We start from the raw sequence: 27,300 nt of genomic DNA, 5'->3' as shown, positions 1-27,300 counted from the left end.
CCAGGAGTAATTTTAACCAACGCTTGCCTTCTAGTCTTCCTGCTCCGGCGGCCAAGATTGATGGCGTCGTTTATTATTCCTTATCTGCGAAGCGCTGACTCATCTGGCCGGTGGGGGAATTCAATGGGTGGGTTGCAGAATATCCACATAGGACTGGAAGAAGGAGTGCAGTATCCACATAGGACTTTTCATGAAGGAGTGCAGTATTTTTTTTTTTTTTTTTTTTTTTTTTAATGCATTTTTGCCTGATGTTTTATGGTTTTTTATGGACACGGGTAGCGCTGTGGTCTAAACCACTGAGCCTAGGCCTTGCTGATTGGAAGGTCAGCGGTTCGAATCCCTGCAACGGGGTGAGCTCCCCTTGTTCAGTCCCAGCTCCTGCCCACCTAGCAATTCGAAAGCACATCAAAGTGCAAGTAGATAAATAGGTACCACTCTGGTGGGAAGGTAAACGGCGTTTCCATGCGCTGCTCTGGTTCACCAGAAGCGGCTTAGTCATGCTGGCCACATGACCCAGAAGCTGTCTGTGGACAAACGCCGGCTCCCTTGGCCTATAGAGCGAGATGAGCGCGCAACCCCAGAGTCGTCCGCAACTGGATCTAACGGTCAGCTTTACCTTTACCTTTATGGTTATTGTTGCTTTTCTCTTTATTCCCTTTGTGAATGATGCCATGGCCTTTGGCTAGTGCAATAAAGTTGAAGATGATGATATGTTAAGCTCTTCCTCAGTTCAAACAGTCGAGAGGAAAATACATTTTTTAAATTAAAAAGGAAAGAAAGGATAAGGAAGAATTTCTCTGCCAAGCGTGCTGTGTGGCTTCTTCCCACAGCCAGCATCCTGTCATCATTCTTAGTATGGAGGAAGTAAGAAAGTTTGAACAAACACATGATTCCTCCTTCTCCCCACCTCCCTCCCCCTCCCAATAAAACCCCAAAGCTCTGCATGAAAAACATGCTCTTCTTTGAAATATAATGCTAATACAGCTGGAGAAATTTCAATGAACTGAATAACATTTTTATACCATTCTGTTGGATGTCCTCTTTTAAGCATTATTTCGATGATCTGGGAGTCTATTTGGATCCTAAGCCTGCTTTCTTCGGAGTAAAGTATTTTTCGCCTTCTAGGGCGCACTGGCCCATAGGGCGCACCTAGGTTTTTTTTGGGGGGGGAATAAAGGGGGGGAAATTATTTCCCCCCCAGGCATGGGGCTGAGGCGGGGGAAGCCCGAGCTTCCCCCGACCCCAGCCCCCAAAACAGGCTGCTATCCGCAAGCCTTAGGAGCCCAGCGGGAACTCCCGCCGGGCTCCCAAGGCTCGCGGATAGCTTCCTGAAGCCTGCATTTGCCCCATAGGACGCACACACATTTCCCCTTCATTTTTGGAGGGCGAAAAGTGCGTCCTATAGGGCGAAAAATACGGTAAACTCCATCAGACACAAGAGGAGCATAGATATGCATAAGACTGTACTCTTTCTCAGCACTGTTGGGTATAAACAGCTCCCTCGGGAAATGACAAACAGACGGAGGAAAGCAAAACACGATAGGTCATACATTACATTGTCCATCCCCTTGCTTTAGATTTGCAACCTGAATTTTTCAGGAGTCTGGCATGTCGCTGAGATGTGTCTGCACTGTAATGTATAAAGCAGAGTCCTTTAAAAGCCATGAACACATGGGAGCCAGTGTGGTGTAGTGGTTAGTGTGTCAGACTAGGAACCTGGGAGACTAGGGTTCAAATCCCCACTCAGCCATGAAAGCTCACTGGGTGACCTAGGACCAGTCACCCACTCTCAGTTGTTGGGTGGATAAGATGGGGAGGAGGAGAATCATGCGCACCACTTTCAGCTCCTTGTAGGAAAGGGTGATAAACAAATGAAATCAATCAATCAGAGCTAAGGGAGCTGGGCATGTTTAGCCTGGAGAAGAGGAGGTTAAGGGGTGATATGATAGCCATGTTCAAATATATAAAAGGATGTCACATAGAGGAGGGAGAAAGGTTGTTTTCTGCTGCTCCAGATAAGCGGACACGGAGCAATGGATCCAAACGACAAGAAAGAAGATTCCCACCTAAACATTAGGAAGAACTTCCTGACAGTAAGAGCTGTTCGACAGTGGAATTTGCTGCCAAGGAGTGTGGTGGAGTCTCCTTCTTTGGAGGTCTTTAAGCAGAGGCTTGACAACCATATGTCAGGAGTGCTCTGATGGTGTTTCCTGCTTGGCAGGGGGTTGGACTCGATGGCCCTTGTGGTCTCATCCAACTCTATGATTCTATGAGAGCTTCCCTGGGACATGTGATCAAATGTTCCCTTGCTCCTTTTTTTTAGCCATTAACATTTTCTAGAATTCTAAGACACGGCACGAAACAGTGGAAATTCTCAATACTACTGGTTGTTGTTTTTTTGTCAGAAAAGGACAGGGATCTGTCTGGCAAGAGCTATACGTTCCCTGATGGAAAACCTCTACGTGCCTTTTGCGTAATAAATGGCACCCAGTTCCTGCTTTGGATCTCCTCGTTCTCGGGACCACCACCGTAGCCACTGTCTGTGTAAAGCTACCAAGAGAAATTGGACATTTTTAAAAAGCCGTGTCAGGGAGGTAGGAGTGTATTGAAGCCTTTTTTCCAGCCTTGGATCTAGCCTGGAATTCCTTAGCTAGGGGCCCTCCATCGGGAGTGCGCTTTTACCAGTTGCGCAGTACTTAAGGTTGCCCACGTATCTGATGGAATGCACCCTCCCGTTCTTTGTGGCTGGCGGTTTGGCTTGATGACCACGGATTGGTCCGGCCTGCCAAATTAAGTTCCTTTTGGCTTCTATAGCTTCTCTCACTCTTCAGTTAACAGTGTCCCTTCTAGCGTGGCTGCATCACTGCATGAGTTGATAGGGTGGGGATGCATTTCTTTGCAGCGGCAGGAGGAGAAAAAATTAAATAAACCATGGTTTATTCCAGGTGTTCTGGGACTGCTTGAAGAACAGTCAATACAGACCACTCTTCCAAAGCTGCTTATCATAATTCTATGGGCGCATGTTGTAAAGGGAACCAGTTTCTTCTAAAGCTTTTGCTATGTATTGTATATTCATCTGAAGTTTAGATAAAGCATTAGCCAGGGCTTCTTTTCTGTAATCAGCCTGTGTGTGTGTGTGTGTGTGTGTTTGGTTTTTAATGACATTTGTTTGTTTGGTCCTTGACCTACTTTACCAGAAGGCACCTCCTTATTTTGTGTTTTTTCTTTCATAGACGAAAGCCGGATTCAAGAAGAGAGAGCAATCTCCCGCATTTTCTGCAAACAACAGTACCGCTGATGCATCTGCTGGGGGTAAACGCTCACTTCCTTGCTTTCTCATCACATAGTTGCCATTACCTTTCTCGCAGGAGTAGCATTTAATGTGTTTACTTTTCCTTTAGAAAAAGCCTCTATTATGCACCAATTGTTCCCCTGACACGAATGAATGGATTGTCTAGCAGTCCCTTTCCAATATAATGGCCATTGACTATTTTGTGGGATGGCTGAACAAGGATGGATTGTCCTTGCTTGTAACCAGCAAGGACAATGCACCCTATCCTTGCTCATTTGTCTTCTACAGCTATAGGATTGACACCTGGGGTTTGGGGCTGTGGGTGCCAGGGCCTGGTCCAAAGCTCATGATGTAGCGACCTTTCCGAAGCTAAACATATCTGGGTCTGGCTAGTGAAAGGATGGGAGACCATCAAGGAGACCCATGTAAGTCACCTTGAGTGCCATAACGGAAAAGATGTGAGATATAAAGGGTGGCGCTGTGGTCAAAACCACTGAGCCTCTTGGGCTTGCCGATCGGAAGGTTGGCAGTTCGAATCCCCGTGATGGGGTGAGCTCCCTTTGCTCTGTCCCAGCTTCTGCCCACCTAGCAGTTTGAAAGCACGCCAGTGCAAGTAGATTAAATAGGTACCACTGCAGCGGGAAGGTAAACGGCATTTCCGTGCGCTCTGGCACTCATCACGGTGTCCTGTTGCGCCAGAAGTGGTTTAGTCATGCTGGCCACGTGACCCGGAAAGCTGTCTGCAGACAAACGCTGGCTCCCTCGGCCTGAAAAGCGAGATGAGCGCCGCAACCCCATAGTCGCCTTTGACTGGACTTAACCGTCCAGGGATCCTTTACCTATAAACGGAGTAATAAATGGTTTTCAAAGTCTGTTTCAGGGAATACCAAGGTTGCAGGTTCGATCCCCATTTGGGGTAGCTGCGTATTCCTGCATTGCAGGGGGTTGATCTAAATGATCCTCAGGGCCCATTCCAACTCTACAATTCTATGAATGTGGCGTTGTTCATAAGCTTCCTCCCTGAGAATATCTGTAACACTGGACAAGCTTGCACTCCGTGACAGCTCCTCCCTAGAACGCCCTCCCGTCAGATGTCAAGGAAATAAACAACTACCTGACTTTGAGAAGACATCTGGAGGCAGCCCTGTATAGGGGAAGTTGTTAATGTTTGGGGTTTTACTGCGTTTGATGTTTTCATTTGTTGGAAGCCACCCCGAGGGCCTGAGGCACCCCAGTCAGATGGGCGGCATACAAATAAATTGTTGCTGTTGTTTGAGTGTATTCTAGGATAAGCCCTGGTTTCTGCAGCAGTAGTTCCATTCAGTATGCCTGGCTGGAGCCCTGCATGAACTAACGCTCCCAGAATGCTTTGCAATGCCACACCAGGCACCATTGGCAAACAAATAGACATGGACAGGCTTCCCTGGAAGTAGGCAGATTGAAAACCTGTCAAGCTTATATAATTAGTAATCAATAGGCTCACTTTGGCACAGCATGGTGAATAACACCGGCCTATCTGAAGATCCAGTTGCCATAGAAACTTAAGTATTTTCCAGTGCTTATAGGACTCTGCATTTAACATATGTTTGCCACGTGTATATTAAGGATATAGAGTGAGTGTAAAAGCACCTTGCATTTTGTTTTCACATTTGCCAAAGGTTGGGTAGGAGGGCTCAGGCATAGGCAAAATCCTTGTTTTACCTCCAAGTCGCTTCTGCCTTATGTCTTAAACAGGCAGTAGGCAGTTCATGTCTATACGTATAGCTATAGATGCAAAAATGTGTTGGGGTATTCTAAAAGCACATGCACTTTGGTGGTAGAATACTGTATGGGTTGTCTAGTGTTGGTACAGTCATGCTTGCTCAACCATGCATATAACACACCGGTCCGGAAAGACCTACATAGGCTCCCAGTACATTTCCGAGCACAATTCAAAGTGTTGACGCTGACCTTCAAAGCCCTAAACAGCCTCAGCCCAGTATACCTGAAGGAGCGTCTCCACCCCCATTGTTCAGGTCACTGAGGTCCAGCACCGACGACCTTCTGGCAGTTCCCTCAATGCGAGAAGTGAGGTTACAGGGAACCAGGCAGAGGGCCTTCTCGGTAGTGGCACCCACCCTGTGGAACGCCCTCCCATCAGATGTCAAGGAAATAAACAACTATCTGACTTTTAGGAGACACCTGAAGGCAGCCCTGTTTAGGGAAGTTTTTAATGTTTGATGTTTTATTGCGTTTTTAATATCCTGTTGGGAGCCACCCAGAATGGCTGGGGAAACCCAACCAGATGGGCAGGATATAAGTAATAAATTGTTATTGTTACTGCTATTGCTATGCAAATATGCAAATATGCAGGCTTTGGGGGATGTTTTAGAAAGTTTTGGTGACTTGGCAGGAGTCCAAAGAAATGCCCCCTCACCACAAAAAGGAAATTATGTGCATCTGTGCCACAGCCTGTATCAACTTATTTCTCTCTCCCTCTCTCTCTCTCCATCTCCTGTTTCCTTTTGATTGTTTTTTAAAAGAGGTATCACAGGTGCAAGCCATGTGCCTCTCTCATGATATGACCGTTCATGTTTCAATAACGTCTGCTTGATCCACAGCCCATCATTCCCCAATTATCCTCCAGGTTTTTGTGTGATGCTCCCACACCCACACAGACCCTCTTATCTTGCCGGGTTCGTACAGGAAGGTCCAACTAGTATTTCAGCAGCATCCATCAGTTTCCATTTGAGATCTGTAATAAACATTTAAATTGCCTCTTGCTTACCGTTTAAAGGGGGGAGGATAACAAACACGAGTTGATTCTGGTATTCAGGTGATTAGCTCCAGTTGCTTGAACAGCAGGAGTTCAGAACACATCCTTCAGGAGAAAAAGTTCCAATTAGATTTCCAATTAATGTGCAACCTGTTGTCTCTTAGCTGTTGGCCCCACGTGGAGCGATGATTATGGACCACAAAGAAGGAAGATTTCCCTGAACCCCACTGTTCGTCTCCAAGCGGATAAACTAGAGATGGTAAATATCTTCTGTCCTGTTTTTTACCTTTGTTCCTGTGGCAATTTGGTGACAGAAATTACTATTCCACACGGGTAAATAACACTCGCGAGACCGACGGTTTGCTGTGCTGAATCGACATGAAATTATTTAGCAAATATTGAAATGGTCTGGCTGGATGAAAATGTTTTTAAGCTTTGGATGCTACTCTTTCTGCTGTGATTTCCTCTCCTAGCAGCAGAACTGCCTTTTGCAAATGTTGCAGGAACCTTTAGCCCAAATCTAGGGAAAGTCGTGCTTGAGTTCCCATTGACTTTATATCCCATTAATTTCGGCAATTTACTTTGGCTCTAGCAATTTACTTTGGCTCGGGACCCTTGTTGCCTTTCCTTTTAAAATATTTTTCTAGTCACACTAGCTTATTTCTAGCGATCCCTAAAATTTGCCATATATTACTGTAGGTCTGCAGCCAAAGTAACTGGAAGATTCCCATTTTGGCCAGGACTTATGGGCCCTTTGTGGCTATGACATGAACTTGTAGAGCTTTTGTTCTTCTTGCCAAGTCAATGAATTTCAGCAAGGACTCTTTGGACTCACAAAGAGAGTGGCAGGGACTGAGTGCTTGTGTGTATTCAGATCCAAATAGAGGAGTTTACACGTTAATGCAGATGAAGAAAAGGATTAGAGTGGGGTCAGCAAACTTTTTCAGCTGGGGGCTGGTCCACTGTCCCTCAGACCTTGTGGGGGGCTGGACTATATATATTTTTTTTGGGGGGGGGAATAAAAAATGAATGAATTCCTATGCCCCACAAATAACCCAGAGATTCATTTTAAATAAAAGGACACATTCTACTCCTATAAAAACACGCTGATTCCTGGATCCGGCCCCTGGGCCTTAGTTTGCCTACCCATGGATTAGACAGTTTTGGAGCCACATTTTCTGTTCGAAATGGTTGCAAGAACGTTCACAGTGGAGGTGCCATCCTGCAAGTCCTTCTCCTTCCTCATTCCACCCTGTGTGCAATGAAAGCGAGTTGCAGGTTGGCTTCCTGAAAGGAATTGAGCAGAGCTCCTCCTGGGTGCATAGCTGCTGAATATGTTGCAACAGGCTCTAGGCCTTGGAGGAGCAGGTGGGTGGGAGACCTTGTTTCCCAATCTTGGGTCTCCAGCTGTTGTCGGACTACAACCCCCATCATGCCCCGGTGGCCGGGGATGGTGGGAATTGTAGTCCAAAAACAGTGGGAGACCGAAGTTTGGGAAACCCTGTGTTATAGCATGGATGGGCCTCTGATTGGAATAAATAGCTTGGCTTTGTTGAGCATCCTTGCCATGAATGTGGCTTCCCTGAATGGTGGCTACATGGAAGGGCCAGATCCTACTTAACTCTTATTAAGTGCTACTCCACAATGTGTTCACTCCCTCCATGCAGCGAGAGCAGGATGCCATTCAAAGATTATTTCCCGGAAGAACAATATGGAAGCCTGTGATTCATTGTGAGTTTGGAGCAAGGAAGTATATTCAAACAGGGCAGCCTTGCTTGTACACACATTTATTTGTTTTTTAAACAGCTCCCTATGGCTGTTTCTCATTTTCCCCCCCAATCCTAAGTTACGTTTGCCGCATCTCCCTATCAGTTTGCTATGTCCATGATCATATAAATACCTAGTGAAAATTCATCAGTATTTTTGGGTGCCTTTTTCCTCATATGCATGTTTCAGGGGCGTTACTTTGCCCAATTTGCACATTTTCCTGCAAGCAGCCTTTCATAATGCGGTGCATGCGTACGTAAATGTTTGTGCACATTTTTTTGAGGGGGGGGAGACAGCTTTGCAAAATTCAAGTGTGAATTTCAGAAAATAGCTGCATTTCAGCTTGTGTATTCTCTTAGAAAGTGTGAGCTCTTCCCTGTTAATGAAGATCAGGTTGAGGGTAACGGACACCCCTTGCTCCTTCCTCCTATTTCTGAGTTGGAAAGTTGTGCTAGCAAACTATGGCAGGAATTTGCTGGAGATTTCACGCTTAGGGGCGTTTGTAACCCAGCAGATAATAGAGAAGTTGAAGTCTCCCATTAGTGAAATTTCTTCTTTCCCTGAAACACCTACAGTTTGAGAGGAAAATGTTTTGGGTATCAGTGATACAATTTCCCCCCCTTTTCAAGTGCTTTCATCAAGGTGCTTTTATCAAAGTTCTGCCGCCGCCTTCTTCCCCAGCTTATTTCCCAAAGTTATTTTGCTAAAAAGATCTCATTTCTCTTTTTTGTGATACCTTCTTCTCTCAATCCATCTATACCAAGAGCAGGAAAATAAGGGGGGAAAGAGCTGCGAGGGGCAGACCACTTAAATATTTATATCGTTTTTGTGTAAGTGCTTGAAGATTGAGCTTCCGAATTTGCTCTTTCTTTCCTTTTTTTCTCGTTGTCAATTGTTTGTTTTAGGAGACTAAGTGCTGATGCAACCCACACTGAGTTGCGTATGCCTCTTTTCAAATCTCCTCTCTTTAAAATCTTTGTTTGGGTGCCAGAAAATGGCACTGTGAATCAGCCGGGCTGCTTTATCCCCCGGCTTATCTTACTTTAATAGGTAACCCACCCACCCAACACCTAGAAGAAGCACCATCTACTTCCCGCAGCCTCCCTAACCTTTTCAGTAAGAGCCTGTTGTAATGAATGGAGGTTTCAGACTGGGCCGCTTTGGATTGTCTCTAAAAGGCGCCCGGGACTCTTGCTTGTTGTGCACACGCCCTGATACATCGTGTGCTTACTTGGCAGCCACTAGCAGACCCATTAAAACATTACAAAGAGGATGGGTTAGGCAGCAGAGAAAGGATAAACCGGTGCTTATGTCGTTCTGGGATAATGTGCACAAAGCACTTTGAACGCCCCAGAGTGCCACCTAAATGCTTTTTTTCTTTCGCGAAGGCATTTTGCAGAATCAGGGTTTCAGTTCCGCCACAGCACACTTACGAGTGTATGTAAAACTTTTCTCTCTGTGGAAAGGGTGCCAAATATTTTGAGGGGGGGGGTCAGCGTTGCCACACATAATTGATAACGAAACATAGCAGCTGCACAACATTTAATAGTAATGCCCATCAAATATTTTATTGGGGGAGACCTTTGTAAAGAGACCTCAGCCGCGAGGAGTTGGCTTTTATGGAACAGATGCACCCATAGCTGTCAACTTTTCTCTTTTCTTGCGAGGAATCCTATTAGGGATAAGGGAATTTCCCTTAAAAAAGGGGGGAAAGCTGACAGCTATGGATGCACCCCCATCATCCAGTGTTGGAGAAAAGAAATAGAAAGTGTGTTAGTGCATTATTACCGTATTTTTTGCTCTATAAGACGTACCAGACGACAAGACGCACCTAGTTTTTAGAGGAGGAAAACAAGAAAAAAAATATTCCGAATCCCAGAAGCCAGAACAGCAAGAGGGATCGCTGCGCAGCGAAAGCAGCAATCCCTCTTGCTGTTCTGGCTTCTGGGATAGCTGTGCAGCCTGCATTTGCTCCATAAGATGCACACACATTTCCCCTTACTTTTTAGGAGGGGAAAAGTGAGTCTTATAGAGCAAAAAATACGGTATTATTATTATTATTATTATTATTATTATTTACATCACACCTTCTTCTCAGACTGGAATGGCGACTTAAGCAAGTTAAAACAAGACAGATTTATTTATTTATTTATTTATACATACATACATACATACATACATACAGACATACAAACCCTGCCCATCTGGCTGGGTTTCCCCAGCCAATTTGGGGGGCTTCCAACAGAATATTAAAATACAATAATCTGTTGAACATTAAAAGCTTCCCTAAACAGATAAAAGGAGGTGCAATGTTCCATCGTTGTCAGATAGAGAATTCAAACCCCTGTGCTTTTTCCTCTCTCACCAAATCCCGCTTCTAGGCTCTGAATTATCTCGGGATTCAACCCACAAAAGAACAGCAAGAAATCCTAAGGCAGCAGCTCCCAAAGGATCCTAAAGGAACAGTGTCTTTTGGAGGTAATGAAGTGAGTTCTAGGAATATGGTAACAGAGAATGCTGCATAAAAAAGCCTTCCTCGCAGTGTTTGGGTGATACTTGGTTTTCGACATTGTGATAGATCAACAGCTAAACATCGCGACATACTGAAATATCACGATGTCTGAAAGAAGGATGGAGCTATGGAGAAGCATTGGCTGGCTTCACGGTTCTTCCGCATCACGATTTTTGCGTGGCACACACCATGATTCGCGATATACAGTGGTACCTCAGGTTAAGTATTTAATTTGTTCCGGAGGTCCGTACTTAACCTGAAACTATTCTTAACCTGAAGCCCCACTTTAGCTAATGGGGCCTCCTGCTGCCGCCGCGCCGCTGGAGCACGATTTCTGTTTTCATCCTGAAGCAAAGTTCTTAACCTGAAGCACTATTTCTGGGTTAGCAGAGTCTGTAACCTGAAGCGTATGTAACCTGAAGCGTCTGTAACCCGAGGTACCATTTTTAGGTCAAAAATTAGGAAACTGCTACCATGATACAGTCATACGTCCGCTTCATGTTACGTTCTTTCAGGTTACGTCCTGCGGCGACCCGGAAGTACCGGAAAGGGTTACTTCTGGGTTTCACCGCATGCGCAGAAGCGCAAAATGACTTCATGCGCATGCGCAGAAGCGGCGATTTGCAACCCGCAGGTGTACAGACGCGCCTCTGTGGGTTGCGCTCTTTTCATGTTGCGAACGGGTCTCTGGAATGGATCCCGTTTGCAACCAGAGGTACCACTGTATGGACTTCCTACTGGATTTGGATGATACATCAATATATCTCCCAGCCCTATTCATTACAGTAATAAACAGTGTTTAGGTTTGACCACACAAGGCTCTGCATTGTCATATTGTGGGCTACTCTCACAGTTTGCTTGCTTAGGGCTAGGAGCCAGGGAGTGGAGTCGAACGCAGTGGCAGCACGGCCCCAGCGGCAAGGGGAAGGCAGGGGAAGGCGCCCCCCCCCTCCAGCCAGTTGTGGCAGCAGCAGGAGGAGCTGCCAGCACTGAGCTGCCTTGTACCCGGCTACATGTTCACCCTCAGAACAATGGGGGGCGGGTTTGCCCCCTAAAAAACCCCCAAAACATTTGGGGGTGGACCAAAGTGCCTTCGTCCCTAGTATGTGGAGAAGGGCAACCCATAGTTTACCAACTATTTAATGCAGGCATAGGCAAACTCGGCCCTCCAGATGTTTTGGGACTACAACTCCCACCATCCCTAGCTAATGGGACCAGTGGTCAGGGATGATGGGAGTTGTAGTCTCAAAACATCTGGAGGACCGAGTTTGCCTATGCCTGATTTGGGTGGCGCTGTGGGTTAAACCACAGAGCCTAGGACTTGCCGATCAGAAGGTCAGCTGTTCGAATCTCCGCAACGGGGTGAGTTCCCATTGCTCGCTCCCTGCTCCTGCCAACCTAGCAGTTCGAAAGCACACCAGTGCAAGTAGATAAATAGGTACCACTCTGGCGGGAAGGTAAACAGCGTTTCTGTGCACTGCTCTGGTTTGCCAGAAGCGGCTTAGTCATGCTGGCCACGACCTGGAAGCTGTACGCCGGCTCCCTCGGCCAATAAAGCGAGATGAGCGCTGCAACCCCAGAGTCGGCCACGACTGGACCTAATGGTCAGGGGTCCCCTTTACCCTTTATGGGTTGTGCCGAAGAGGAAGTAGCTAAATGAGCTCAGTGCCTGTAAGTGAGAGGAGGATGTGTGCGAATCTACAGGTCTCTCATCTAATTCAAGCCTTTTTAGGGTTGCCAAAAGTTAACCTAAGACTGATGGCAATTAACCTAGCTGACTTGTTAAAAACCCGGCTGTCATTTTGTATGCTTACAGATTTCCCTACGTGCAATTCATAAGTGGTGTTTTATAGGAAATGGGGAGAAACTTGGGGAACATCGAGAAAACATAGCAATTGTTCAAAAGGCAGCTAAAAGTTGGGTGCAATCTTGAAATGGCTTCTTTTGCCATTGATCAGACATGTTCATGCTCACTTAGCCTCTTTTTCAGATTTTGTCCAGGTGGCAAGAAACCTATTCTGTTTGCAGCTAGATGGGGCAGGTAGTGCCCAAGGACAGGCGGCATTTAATGCTCACGAAATTGCCCAATTACTAGACTCACAGGTAAGTAATGTGTCTGTTATGGAGCTCTCTACATTGATCTGGACTTCGTTTATTTATTTAATTATTCATTCATTCATTGAATCCATCCATCCCTTCACTGAATAAATGAATAGATAATAACAATAATAATTTGTTACTTTTATTTCATACAGCTGTCCTGTATTGTCCTTCTCCTGCTAGTATATTGTTGGGTTTTCTTCCCTTTAGTTTTGTGTCTGTCTAATGGTTGATGTTACGAATTTAATATTGCAAACCCCTGTTCAACCTTGCATTTTAAAATGAAATTGTCTTGTTAGCTTCTTCTAAAAACCATCGGCTATTAAGCAATAACTTAGGGCTTTGATAAACACACACACACAAATATGTTTGAGGGCCAGCTTGTTGAATTCTCTTCTAATTATCCTGCTTCAATTTGTACTTGATGATTTTGCAAGTTAAGTTAATTCATTGGAGTAGCAGGCAAATCTCTTAATAAGACTGGATTAAGTTGGTTTATTATTATTATTATTATTATTACAGTCTCCGCAAAGTAATAACAATAAAAATAGCATCATTTTACATAATCTTAAAGCATTAATGGTTAATGTAGGTGTTTAAGTATCATCATGGATAAAACTGACCTAATTAATCCAAAATTTCTTTGTTAACAATCTCCGCTCCCCCCCCCCAATATTTCATATATTTTTTTTAAATAATTTTTATTAATTTACAACAAAACAACACATATATTATTTTCCTGTTTCACATTTCCATTTCCAAATCTTTGGTTTTCGACTTCCTTCAGCTTTTCCGTAAATCTTTCATAGTCCCTATTAGTTTCCGCATTTCCTTTTTTACCATTGTCATTAATTATATCTTTTCTCTATCATCCCCCCCCCCCAATATTTCAATGCATCCAGTTTGTCTCCTATGATCCTTTGCAAAGAGAGGAATTGGAAGAACTTAAGAAAGAGAGAAATGAAGCTTTACAAGAAATATGCAAATTGAAGGTAATAGTTTGCTTTGTTAATCTGAAACAAAATATACTCATCCCTCCAGGGATGTATAGGGTTGCCATACGTCTGGAATTTACTGGACATAGCCAGTTAACTGTAAAACAAAACAAGAAACAACAAAAATTCAATAACCTTGCTAAAAAAAGCTCAATTCAATTTTCACTTGAAATATGGCACCCCTATAATGCAAGTACTTTTTGGTTTTTAAAAATTTATTGGCTTGATTTTGAGAAATAGATGGTTAGAGAGTTGCATTGCATATCTGTTTCTGCTTCTCCAAGGAAGGTCCAACTCAACCATTGTTTATATGTGTGTGTGTGTGCATATGTATATCCTGCCTGCCCCACTTATGGGCTTCGAGTGGTCTACAGCAGTTTTATGTTAATACAGTTGTACCTCGGGTTACATACGCTTCAGGTTACATACGCTTCATGTTACAGACTCCGCTAACCCAGAAATAGTACCTCGGGTTAAGAACGTTGCTTCAGGATGAGAACAGAAATCGTGCTCCGGCAGCATGGCGGCAGCAGGAGGCCCTATTAGCTAAAGTGGTGCTTCCAGTTAAGAGCAGTTTCAGGTTAAGAACGGACCTCCGGAAGAATTAAGTACTTAACCTGAGGTACCACTGTAAGTCTTTTCCCTTAGGGGCTCTCAGTCTAAGACATTCAAATGGTTTCAGGGGTAAATGTAAAGAAGCCCCTGGACAGTTAAGTCCAGTCAAAGGCGACTATGGAGTTGGGGCGCTCATCTCGCTTTCAGGCCGAGGGGGTCGGCATTTGTCCACAGATAGCTTTCTGGGTCATGTGGCCAGTATGACTAAACCGCTTCTGGTGCAGTGGAACACCGTGACGGAAACCAGAGTGCACGGAAACACCGTTTGGCTTCCTGCCGCAGAGGTACCTATTTATCTGCTTGCACTGGCGTGCTTTCGAACTGCTAGGTTGGCAGGAGCTGGGACAGAGCAACAGGAGCTCACCCCGTTGCGCGGATTCAAACTGCTGACCTTCCGATCGGCAAGCCCAAGAAGCTCAGTGGTTTAGACTGCAGCACCACCCACATCCCTTCAGGGGCAAAAGAGGCCATCCAGACCTACAGTGGTATCTCGGGTTAAGAACTTAATTCGTTCCGGAGGTCCGTTCTTAACCTGAAACTGTTCTTAACCTGAGGTACCACTTTAGTTAATGGGGCCTCCTCTGCTGCCGTGCCACTGCTGCGTGATTTCTGTTCTCATCCTGAAGCAAAGTTCTTAACCCGAGGTACTACTTCCGGGTTAGTGGAGACTGTAACCTGAAGTGTCTGTAACCTGAAGTGTCTGCAACTCGAGGTACCACTATACTAAGCTTTAGCAAGGTAGTAGCCTCATATGCTTGCAGACCACAACCCTGAAGGGCACCGCATTGGAGAATTGCTGGGTTGCAGTGTGGGACTTGTATCAAGGACTAGCTGGCTAACCTCCAACTTAGTGGCTAACCTTTTACCAGATAGTATCTCTTAGCCTAACGTATCTGGCATTACAGTGGTGCCTCGCAAGACGAAATTAATCCGTTCCGCGAGTCTCTTCGTCTAGCGGTTTTTTCGTCTTGCGAAGCAACCCTATTAGCGGATTAGCGCTATTAGCGGTTTAGCGGCTATTAGCGGCTATTAAAGGCTTAAGGGATTAGCGGATTAGCTGCTAAAAGGCTATTAGCAGCTTAGCGCCTTAGAAAAAGGGGGTGGGGAGCGGAAAAAACCTCAAGAATCGCAAGACATTTTCGTCTTGCGAAGCAAGCCCATAGAGAAATTCGTCCTGTGAAGCACCTCTGAAAATGGAAAACCCTTTCGTCTGGCGGGTTTTCCGTCTTGCGAGGCATTCGTCTTGCGGGGCACCACTGTACTATTGTGAGAATAAAGGGATATGTGCATATCTGCTTTTTGGCCAAAAGATAGGAAACAAATGTTGGGAAATGCTTTTAAATATCCTCCCAGTTCATCAGGGACACTTTTTTAAATGGCTCCAAACATCTTTGCTGGTGGATCTAAACCAGAGCTTCCCAAACTTGAGTCTCCATTTGTTTTTGAACTACAACTCCCAGCATCCCTAGCTAGCATGACTCAGTAGTCAGGGATGATGGGAATTGTAGTCCAAAAAAAGCTGGAGATTCAAGTTTGGGGAACCCTGATCTAATCAATTAATCAAACGAAACATTGCAGACCTGCTTTCATCCTGTTTTTATTTTCTCAATGTCTTTTAAGGACTCCTAGCTTTCTAAATAATATCTCTTCCTCCTCCATTTATATGTGTGTGGGTTTTTTTAAAAAAAATTATTAACAATTTCAACATAGCAAATTATCAAAACAAATCATCTTCCTTGTTTCTCCCCCATTTTTTCCCCTCCCACCTCCCCAACAGACCCACCCTCCCTCCCTCCCTCCCTCCCTCCCCCCTACGCCTTTCCTCAGCTCTCTCTGATTTCTCATCCAATGTTAACTTCTGCATATTATAAAACTGTATACATCCCTATATTATCTATCTTCTATGATGTCCCTCAATAAATGTGTGTATGTTTATTCAAAACCTGCCAGGTAGTCCAATTCATTTTGTTGTTTTTTTAGATAATTTGTAAAAGGTTCCCATTCTTCTTTAAAGTCACAGTTGTCCTTGTCTTGTAGTTTGCATGTCAATTTTGCCCTCCCTTTATATGTTTTTAACCCAAATCTCAGTAATCAGTGATAAGTTCATCCTTGGTAGCTTGGGAAGTGTGTTTGTTCATTTAATTGTCCATTCCATAAAACTGATTTTCTTTTACGTCGCATGGAGATAAGGTTCCAAGTGATAAGTAAGGTATATATTTCCATTCTTACACGAGTGCTTTTGGAAAGAGAGATGGGGGGGGGGACACACCTCTCTTTAAACTGTTACTTATTATAAAAGGTAAAGGTACCCCTGCCCGTACAGGCCAGTCTTGACAGACTCTAGGGTTGTGCGCCCATCTCACTCTAGAGGCCAGGGGCCAGCGCTGTCCGCAGACACTTCCGGGTCACGTGGCCAGCGTGACATCGCTGTTCTGGCGAGCCAGAGCCGCACACGGAAACGCCGTTTACCTTCCCGCTAGTAAGCGGTCCCTATTTATCTACTTGCACCCGGGAGTGCAACAGAACACCATGATGGAAACCAGAGCACATGGAAACAATGTTTACCTTCCTGCCGCAGCGGTACCTATTTATCTACTTGCACTGGCGTGCTTTTGAACTGCTAGGTTGGCAGGCGCTGGGACCGAGCAAGGGGAGCGCACCCCGCTGTGGGGATTCGAACCACCGACCTTTCGATCTGCAAGCCCTAGGCGCTGAGGCTTTTACCCACAGCGCCACCCGCGTCCCCGTTACTTATTATAGGCATTCTTTAATTTTCTACTAGCAGAAGGTTTCCTACTCTGTAATTTAGATTTCTGTAGTGCTCTGCCAGCTTCATGGAATAATCACTGTTCCTGTGCAACTGACTGTAGTAAGACTTAATTTGTTCAGTAATAAAAGAACATTTCTGATTATGTCCCTTGGACTCGCCCCCAGGATAGAAGTCTCCGTAGACTTGCACAATAAGTCCTCAGTGCTGGCAACCGCTGTTATTGCCGTTGCTACCTCTGCTACAGCTGAAATGTTTTTAATTTGCTACTACATTGCTTTCCTTTTGATCATTTAGTAGTAGGTCTTCTTGGATTTTGGGGTGTAAGACTTTAGACAGAATTCACAGAGTCAGCTGTAAAGTCAGGAAATACAGTCTCTCAGGGATTCCTTTCCACTATTTCTGTTGGCGGGGAGAAGAAGAAATGAAATCTCAAAAGGTGCACAGGGGGGGGGGGTTATTGGCTCAGCACATTTGTGACATAGTTCCTCAGGGGTGCTGTCAGGGGGCTGCCATCGGAACAGGGGAGGGAGGCAGGGGGGGCCGTTGGGATACCGAGAGCCTCCAAACCTCCTGAGGAGCAGTTCCTCTTCCAGCGGTGGGAAAAGCCACACCTCCAGTGAGGAAGAGAGGGAAGGGGCCAGCCAAGTGAGGAAAGGCCTCAAGGATGCTGCTGAGAGCCCCAGCGCCTCGCTGAGCTGGCCAGGAGAGACGCACGCCACGTCCGTCGCCCAGCTTGCGCAACAGGGTGAAATGCAAGGAGGGGAGGTGGAGGTTTGGGGTGCCGAAGTTCTTATGTTAGTGGAGAAGCCGGAAGGGGTCACTCCCGGATGCTGCAAGTGACTAAGACGGACATGAACTTTGTAGATCTGCACTGTAAATAGTTTGCACAATAAAACCTGTAAAAGACAGGTCAGAGTCCTGCCTGGTTACTCACGAGCAACCACCAGCAGCATCTGACAGGTGCTTAGATTATAGGTAAAGGTAAAGGGACCCTTGACCATTAGGTCCAGTTGTAGCCGACTCTGGGGTTGCGGCGCTCATCTCGCTTTATTGGCCGAGGGTGCCGGCGTACAGCTTCCGGGTCATGTGGCCAGCATGACTAAGCCGCTTCTGGCGAACCAGAACAGCGCACGGAACGCCGTTTACCTTCCCGCCGGAGTGGTACCTATTTATCTACTTGCACTTTGAGGTGCTTTTGAACTGCTAGGTTGGCAGGAGGAGGGACCGAACAACGGGAGCTCCCCCCGTCGCGGGGATTCGAACCGCTGACCTTCTGATCGGCAAGTCCTAGGCTCTGTGGTTTAACCCACAGCGCCACCTGCTTAGATGATATATTTGTCTAAAAGAATTTTTGCTCCGCTTTTCAGCTGAAAACAGTCTCACAGAGAGGCTTGCAGTGATCAGAAATACGGTCCCTGACTTTAGGCTTGCAATCCGAAGGACACGACACAAAAGGAAAAAGGGATGGGGGGAGAGGAGCAAAAATGAAAACTTGGGCCCTAGTCCTTTCTTTCAAAGTTCACCAAGCCATTCAGGCCTGACTTCTGCTTCCTCTCCCTTTCATGGCAGTTGTTAGCGAGAAGAAGACGACATTGGCTGATGACACAGCGTTTATGCATCAAAGGCTCCGCGATTAAAAACGTGTTTCACGATGATGTCAAGGGGCCAGTTTTACTGTGTTGAGATGCCATTAAGAGAGGAAAGGGCAATAATTCCCTACCCCCTTTTGTAACAGAACTGGCACCTGTTTATATTTAAGCGACCTGTGCTCGCTGTTTATTCGTGTGACAGCCACCTCCATAAATAAAAAAGAGAGAACGTCTAGGCCATGTTTGCAGAAAGAAGGGGAAAGGAAGAGCAGGAAATACTGGCTGCTCCTCTGTGTGGCTGAGAGGAGCACACTAATTTAATGATTTTTCCTCCCTCCAATTGAAAGCATACAGGTCATCGTCTTCCAACCAATTTAGGTCACCCCTTGGCTTGATGATTTCAGGTGGACCTGTGAAGTAAATAATTGCTATTGATCAGAGGTCTGGACTGACGATCTAAGAGCCTGCAACCCTGACAGTGCTCACAAAGCAACTTAATATCCTGGAGCCAGAGAACTCCGGCTTCTGCAAACACATGCACAACACATAGATATTAATGGGAACGAGTGAAGTCTGTGGTGTTGGCAGCACTGGATTAGTGACCCGGGAAAGCTGGGGTTTGATTTAAATCTGTGCTGAATGTCCTGGGAAACGTGACCCACTCTGGGTTTGCAGCGGTCATCTCGCTTTATTGGCCAAGGGAGCCAGTGTACAGCTTCTGGGTCATGTGGCCAGCATGACTAAGCCGCTTCTGGCGAATCAGAACAGCGCACGGAAATGCCATTTACCTTCCCGCTGGAGCGTTACCTATTTATCTACTTGCACTAGCATGCTTTCGAACTGCTAGGTTGGCAGGAGGAGGGACCGAGCAACGGGAGCTCACCCCGTTGCAGGGATTCGAACCGCCAACCTTCTGATCGGCAAGTCCTAGGCTTTGGTTTAACCCACAGCGCCACCCGTCTCCCTTTCCGCTCTCTTAGAACTGCGCAATCACAACTGTTGCCACCCCAAACATGTGAGATGGAAGGAAGAGCTGCTAGATTAGTGGGTTAACTTTCAGGACTGAGTTGCCCCCACTCTTTGTCGTTGTAAGAAAGAGGCAAAACCTGCCCTGAGCTGCTTTGTGGGGGTTTGCATAGGACACCCTGATTTCAAAGGAGCAACACAGGTACCCTACCTCAAGCCCGTAAGCAAGAGTTGCTGGCAGCGAGTTGCATCCTCTGTTGCAGGACTGGGCGATGCCTGGTTTTCAACATCGCCATATATATTGCCAGCTAAACATTGCGATCTACTGATAAATCACAATGTCTGAAATAAGGATGGAGCTATGCAGAGACGTCGGCTGACTTCATGGTTTCCCCCACATTGTGATTTTTGCTTAGCACAGACAGACACATCATGATTCGCAATACAGTGGTACCTTGGGTTAAGAACTTAATTCGTTCTGGAGGTCTTAACCTGAAGCACCACTTTAGCTAATGGGGCCTCCTGCTGCCGCTGCGCCGCCGGAGCACGATTTCTGTTCCCATCCTGAAGCAAAGCTCTTAACCCGAGGTACTTTTTCTGGGTTAGTGGAGTCTGTAACCTGAAGCGTCTGTAACCCGAGGTACCACTGTATATTGCCAGGTCAAAAACTATGAAACAGAGATCACGCCATGGACTTCAAACAAGTTTTGGACGATCTATTGCCCAGCCCTACCCTGTTGTAGCACCTGGAATTGGTGGTGTTGCAGTCAACACTCAGAATGAAGTCACAATCTGGGGTGGGTGGATGGTGCAGCTAGGAGTGTTCAGGACCAAGGTCTCCCACCCACTCTATCTGTCTGCCTGTCTTTCTTTCTCTCTCTGTGCATAATTACCGTATTTTTCGCTCTATTGGACGCACCGGACCATAGGAGGGGGAGAATAAGGGGGGTGGATTTTTTTTCTTGTTCTCCCCCTCAGAAACAAGGTGTGTTCAAGGTGCGTTCAAGAGCAGGCCTTGCCGCTGCCCCCCGAGCTTGTGAGGCTGGCGGTGGGGGGAAGCACTGCTTTCCCCCACCGCCAGCCTCAAAGATCCCTGAAGCCTTTGGAACGCAGCTGCACTCCAAAGGCTTGAGGCTTCGGGGGGCATCCTTTGTAGCCTCCGCAGGGCGGCGGGGTGCCTTCACCCCGCCACCCTGCGAAGGCTTTGTGCAGCCATCCCGAAGCTGGAACAGCGAGACGGAGGGCTGCGCAGCGCCCCGTCTCGCTGTTTTGGCTTCGGGGACAGCAGGCTGCTATCCGCAAGCCTTGGGAGCCCGGCGGAGAGCTGCCCGAAGCCCAGGGTGTACAGCGCCACCCTCCCCGGGCTTCGGGCTGCAGACAGCTATCCGCAAGCCTGCAGAGCCCAGCAGGAGTTCCCGCCGGGCTCCACAGGCTTGCGGATAGCTTTCTGAAGCCTGCATTCGCTCATAGGACGCACACACTTTCCCCCTTCATTTTTGGAGGCCGGAAAGTGTGTCTTATAGAGCGAAAAATACGGTACTTCCTTCTGATGATGACTGCCTATAAAATTAGGGTAGTGGGTCACTCTCTCTTGTTGAAGATTCCATAACATGCTATAGTATTGTTACATGCCCATTGAAATGTGGGAGGGTAGGGGTGAATGAAGCTGCTGCTGTGTTTCCTTTGGTCTACAGACAAGCCGTCAGATGATAATAGCTTGCTGCAATTAACTGACACATTGATTTGTCTCTTTGGGATTTAAAATGTTAGCCTTTGTGGTAGAATGTGAGCTCCTGCTATTACTCTCCAAAACAATTTTTTCTTGTTGTCATCTCAGCTTTTATATGCCTGCCATTGCTATTTTTTTCCCTAGAAAAAGAAGTTGCTGGAGCTCACCTTGAACGCTTCCCTTTTTCTCTTATAATGGCAATGGCACCCATCTGATTGGTGCCGGAACTGAATGAATGAATGAATTTTATTATTTTGGTTACAGACCAGTTCCAGCCCACATACAATATCAAGGAAGTCATAAAACATGATAGGACACATTTGAATCTACAATTAGGTATAACAGGGACAATACAGATATAGCAACAGTTTAAAAATATATAAATTAAAACTTAGTCACTAACATATAACCTAAAATTATCATTTAAAACCTTAATCATTATGATAGCACAGCTTGTTCCCTAAGTTTTATGGTAATCGCGCAGAATTTGGCTACCCTTAATGTGATCTCAGGATCCTTGTCCTCTACCAGGGATTTTAGACATTGAAATTCAATAGGTTGATTGTCAGATCTCCATTTGTGTCTCATTCTTTTTTTAAGAGTGCCGGAACTGAGTTCCAGGGAGTTCTGCCTGGGGCAGGGGAAAGCCCTGCCTGCTACCACCCCCCTGTCCCAGGGATGGGAAACCTGTGGTTCTCCAGTTGTCGTTGGACTCCAACTCCCATGATCCCTGACCATTGGCCATGCTGGCTGGGGCTGATGGGAATTGGAGTCCACAGTGTATGGAAGGCGCCGCTGCACCAGACTTTGGAACGAACCTCAAGACAGATAATAGAAAGTGCTTCTTCACACAGAGTATAGTTAAAGGAGGAGAAGATAGTGATAGCCACAAACATGGCTTTAACAAAGGATTGGACAAATTCACGGAGGATAAGGCTGTCAGTGCCTGAGGGCTATGCTGGCTTTGCTCTACCTCCATGGTCAGAAGTAGTAATGCTTCTGAATACCAGTGCTGGAAGCCACAGGAGGGGAGAGTGCTGTTGTGCACAGGTTCCCTACTTGCTGGGTTTCCACAGGCCAACACCCTGTTCTTTTTAAATATATAAATAAATAAATAAATATTTTTTTATTTTTTTTTTGTTTTGTAAATTAAAACACTCATTTTACATCCTTAAGATATCAGCGACTTCCCTTCTTCTCTTTCCGTGATTCATTTTACATATCATAAATCCCTGCACATTTTACAAAAACTATGTTGTTGTTGTTGTTTAGTCGTTTAGTCATGTCCGACTCTTCGTGACCCCATGGACCAGAGCATGCCAGGCACTCCTGTCTTCCACTGCCTCCCGCAGTTTGGTCAAACTCATGCTGGTAGCTTCGACAACACTGTCCAACCATCTCGTCCTCTGTCGTCCCCTTCTCCTTGTGCCCTCCATCTTTCCCAACATCAGGGTCTTTTCCAGGGAGTCTTCTCTTCTCATGAGGTGGCCAAAGTCTTGGAGCCTCAGCTTCACGATCTGTCCTTCCAGTGAGCAATCAGGGCTTATTTCCTTAAGAATGGAGAGGTTTGATCTTCTTGCAGTCCATGGGACTCTCAAGAGTCTCCTCCAGCACCATAATTCAAAAGCATCAATTCTTCGGCGATCAGCCTTCTTTATGGTGCAGCTCTCACTGCCTTGCCGTGGTGAAGGGGCTTGAATAACTCAGAGATGCTATGAACTATGCCGTGCAGGGCACCCAATGTAGGAGTGCAAATATCCAGAGATAAATCTGCCAGTATACGATTTTTTGGGGGGAGTGTTCTGTACATTCTTCGAATCTCAACCAAATCGCACAGTCAGAAATAATGGCAAAAAAAGATGTTCAGAGTGGCTAAGATAAGGAAATGTTTTAAAGAGGCATTGCTAAGGCACTCTGTGAGATCCTACAAGATCACTTACCTATAAACCAATGGAGAGAGAGAAAGGTGCATCCAGTTTATTGAGAAAGAGGATATTCTTGTATAAAATGAGCCTGCACACCATACTGAACTCTGTGAATGAAGTCTAAAGGGAAATGCCTGTTCGACTCAAATCGTTGGGTGGCAGCTGCTTATGGAGTTCATTGTAGCAACAAGTGACACTCATGATGACATTCGGATTTCCTTCATTCAAAGAGCCTTGGAATTCTTACTGCTTAACTAACGCTTCTCTCTTTTGCATTGACAGGAAGAGTTGGCCGAGTCCGAACGTAGGAGAAAACAGCTGTCCGAAGAGCTGCAAACTGCCAAACAAGTAAGTGAAACCCTCCGCCAAGTCAGAGTTGTTGCGGAATTTTCCGTTTTCTTCCCAGGAGGGCACCAGCGATGTGACAGTGGCAACCGTGATTTAGCACTTTTCATCCTTGCGGTTCTCAGTTCAGTGTTTCCCTAGCTGCTGCATAGAGCTGTGGTTCCTGTAATTTCGTATTTCCTCTCTTCTTCTTTTTTATAATATTTTTATTAAGATTTTTACATAAAAAAACAGAAAATAACAGAAAAATACAAAAATACAAAACGACAAAAAACAGCAACATAACAGAGAAAAAAAGAAGGAAAAAGACAAATAAAAACAATTCCATCTTCATAATATTCCTTGCATTTACTTATTTCCTCTCAATGACTTGGCAGGGCCAGTTCATTGACCAGAGCAGGACTTGCCAGTTTCAGTGTGTCAGCAGTCCTCGACGTTTTCACTTCCAGCTTTAACCACAATCTGCCTGACGGGACCATATTTTGATTTCAATTTGCAAGTTTTTCACCATGCATCAACAGCTTTCCACTTGCTTTTCTTTGGGATATCGAAATGCAGGGGAGGGGAGGGTCCCTATACTTTTCAATAGCAGCATGAGACCCTCCCATTCATCCTGCTGTGAGAGGTCTAAGCTTTGTCTTCCTTTTCTGAATCTGGAAACCCTGTTCCCCCACACCCACCATCCATGTCTTCTTAACTCTGAGCTGTCGTGCTGCTTACCTCCTATTATGCTATGGAATCTCTACTGCCAGGACGCGGGTGGCGCTGTGGGTTAAACCACAGAGCCTAGGGCTTGCTGATCAGAAGGGTGGAGGTTCGAATCCCCACAACGGGGTGAGCTCCCATTGCTCGGTCCCTGCTCCTGCCAACTTAGCAGTTTGAAAGCACGTCAAAGTGCAAGTAGATAAATAGGTACCGCTCCTGCGGGAAGGTAAACGGCGTTTCCATGCTCTGCCTCTGGTTCGCCAGAAGCGGCTTAGTCATGCTGGCCACATGGCCAATAAAGCGAGATGAGTGCCGCAAATCCAGAGTCGGCCACGACTGGACCTAATGGTCAGGGGTGCCTTAAACTTTACCTTTATCTATACTCCCATGCTACACCAGTAATGCTCTGTTGGTTTATTCTCTTTATGAGATCTTCAAAAAAAAAATTTTTTTTAAATTGCCCTTGAAACAAGATCCTGAAAAATCCTCAGTTGCAAATTCACATGTTGCTGCTGCTCCTGATTATATCTATATAATTTTTAATTAATTTTTCTGTTTTACAATTTAATGTACTCCTTTATACATCCTTAAGATAACAGTGACTTCCCTTCTTCTCTTTCCATGGTTCATTTTACATACCATAAATCCCTGCATATTTTACAAAAACTAAACCATTCAATATTCCATTATTACAACCATCAAAACTTATTTACATTGTTGACGTTATCTTAATGCTGCCAGTGTTTTCAGCTGTGCACAGTTATTTCCCATATATGCAATAAACATTTTCCAATCTTCTTTAAACATATGTGCTTCTTGTTCTCTTATTCTGTGTTAAGTCTGCAAGCTGTGCATATTCCATCAGCTTAAGTTGCCATTCCTGTTTGGTTGGGACCTCGCTCATTTTCCATTTTGGGGCTAACGAAACATGGGCCGCAGTAGGGGCATACAGAAATAACATTTTTTGACACCTGGGAATATCCTTCTGAATTATCCCCAACAGAAAGGACTCAGGGTTTTTGGGAAAGGTACTTGAAAACATTTTTTTCTATTCATTATGGATCATTTCCCAATACTCTTTTACCCTTTTACAAGTCCAATTCTGTTTATGAGATCTTAAAAAAAACTCCAACTTTAGGTTTTTCCTTGAAACAAGATCCTGAAAAATCCTCAGTTCCGAATTCGCATGTTGCTGTTGCTCCTGATTTTTAATAAATACCACAAGCGGGGCTTGCTTGTGATATTTTTGGGTCAAGCCTGTAGGTTCTTGCTGAGAATTCCTGGAGCGTTGTGCAGTCATGCCAGGTGTAAACAGGAATGTTTCTGAAACTCTCAGGCAGGCCTCCCCCCTTTTTTTTCACCAGGCAAGTGGCCGGGGAGCAAGGTTGAAGCCAAAGGGCGTAACAAAAGCATGGCTAGATGTGCCAGCGTCTGGCTGATTCATGTTTCTGCCCACGCATGTTTTCAAAGGGTGAGCCCATGGCACGCTTTCCGCCAATGCAGTTTTCAGCATTGCAATATGCCGTGCGTAAGGGACTTGCCAGCTGCTTTTCAAGGCTGATTAGATCATGGGTGGCCAGCACTGCTGCACTACAGCTCCCTGTATCCCTGGCCACGCAAACTGGGGCTGATGGGAGCCGGAGGCTAACAACAGGAGATGTTGGCTAAAAACATCCCAAACCCTTCTATTTATTAAAGAAGAAGAAGAGTTTGGATTTGATATCCCGCTTTATCACTACCCGAAGGAGTCTCAAAGCGGCTAACATTTTCCTTTCCCTTCCTCCCCCACAACAAACACTCTGTGAGCTGAGTGGGGCTGAGAGACTTCAGAGAAGTGTGACTGGCCCAAGGTCACCCAGCAGCTGCATGTGGAGGAGCGGAGACGTGAACCCGGTTCCCCAGATTACGAGTTTACCGCTCTTAACCACCACACCACACTGGCTCTCAGTAGAGATTCGTTTTTAATTGCATCTTCAGAAACAGTTTTGCTTCAAATATATGTTCAAATATATAAAAGGATGTCATATAGAGGAGGGAGAAAGGTTGTTTTCTGCTGCTCCAGAGAAGCGGACACGGAGCAATGGATCCAAACGACAAGAAAGAAGATTCCACCTAAACATTAGGAAGAACTTCCTGACAGTAAGAGCTGTTCGACAGTGGAATTTGCTGCCAAGGAGTGTGGTGGAGTCTCCTTCTTTGGAGGTCTTTAAGCAGAGGCTTGACAACCATATGTCAGGAGTGCTCTGATGGTGTTTCCTGCTTGGCAGGGGGTTGGACTCGATGGCCCTTGTGGTCTCTTCCAACTCTATGATTCTATGATTCATTCCCCCCACCCCATAAAGTTGGTGGTTTTTTTTTTAATATTTGGGGGTTTCCCCCCTACAGGAAGCCAAGGCATCGGTGGAGGAGGCGAGAGGCCTGCGTAGCAGAATCCATCTTGCAGAAGCTGCGCAAAAGCAAGCTAGCGGCATGGAATTGGACTACGAGGAAGTAATCCACCTGCTTGAGGTCGAAATTGCTGATCTGAGGGCTCAGCTCAGCGACCATTGTGGTCAAAATAAAGTAAGCACCTCGGGAGCAGCTCGGAGAGTTGCCATGGTTTTTCCTCGCTGTTGTCATGTATCCCGTCTTTCATTTTTCTTCCTTTTGTTCTCCTAAAGTAGGTCACTGTTTGTCTTGTATTATTCAATAGATTGTGTTGTGGAGGCAGCAGAGGGAGGGCGAAACGAAAGCTATGAACTCGCTTTTCTTCGGAGAACTCTTTTTAGTCGAGGAAAACTTGAGCCACAACCTTGCTTGGGTGGTCGCTGGCCAATGTGATGCAGCTCAAGGTTAATTATTGTGGAGCCCACAACTTGCTGGGATTTCACATTTGTTTCCCTATTAACTAATATGTTGCATAAAAGCGTTATAGTTTAAGAGTTACCGTATTTTTCGTTCCATAGAACACTCCATCCCATAGGACGCACCTAGTTTTTTGGGGGGGAAATAAAGGAAATTTTTTCCCCTTTATTTCCCCCCCAAAAGCAGGTCGGGGAAACCGAACCAGGTCGAGGAACAGCGGGATGGTGGCGCTGTGCCTCCCTGCTGTCCCCCGAGCTTTTGGGGCTGGCCGATGTCTGCCCGGCACGAGGGGCGCTCTGCTTTAGGGCACCTCGCCCGCCGGGCGGCAGGCTGCTATCCGCAGCGTGGGGAGCCCTGCGGGTAACTCCTGCAGGGCTCCCCATGCTGCGGA

The 27,300-nt window shown here is 45.9% G+C and overlaps 1 protein-coding gene across 1 annotated transcript in view; it reads left to right on the top strand.

The window, feature by feature from the left end:
* STXBP4 (syntaxin binding protein 4) overlaps positions 1-27,300 on the top strand; it is a 144,953-nt gene that overhangs the window by 34,057 nt on the left and 83,596 nt on the right. Inside the window, exons 7-13 of the mRNA XM_083427490.1 lie at positions 3,234-3,312; positions 6,212-6,306; positions 10,196-10,292; positions 12,317-12,429; positions 13,329-13,418; positions 23,298-23,363; positions 26,451-26,627. Of these exons, the coding sequence (XP_083283616.1) occupies positions 3,234-3,312; positions 6,212-6,306; positions 10,196-10,292; positions 12,317-12,429; positions 13,329-13,418; positions 23,298-23,363; positions 26,451-26,627 (717 nt within the window). The remainder of the gene's footprint in view (positions 1-3,233; positions 3,313-6,211; positions 6,307-10,195; positions 10,293-12,316; positions 12,430-13,328; positions 13,419-23,297; positions 23,364-26,450; positions 26,628-27,300) is intronic.

Source organism: Podarcis tiliguerta (genome assembly GCF_965153285.1).
Source record: "Podarcis tiliguerta genome assembly, chromosome: 2".
NCBI lineage: Eukaryota > Metazoa > Chordata > Lepidosauria > Squamata > Lacertidae > Podarcis > Podarcis tiliguerta.
The sequence above is the reverse complement of the archived record's forward strand: the minus strand, read 5'-3'. Positions and strand labels throughout refer to the sequence as shown.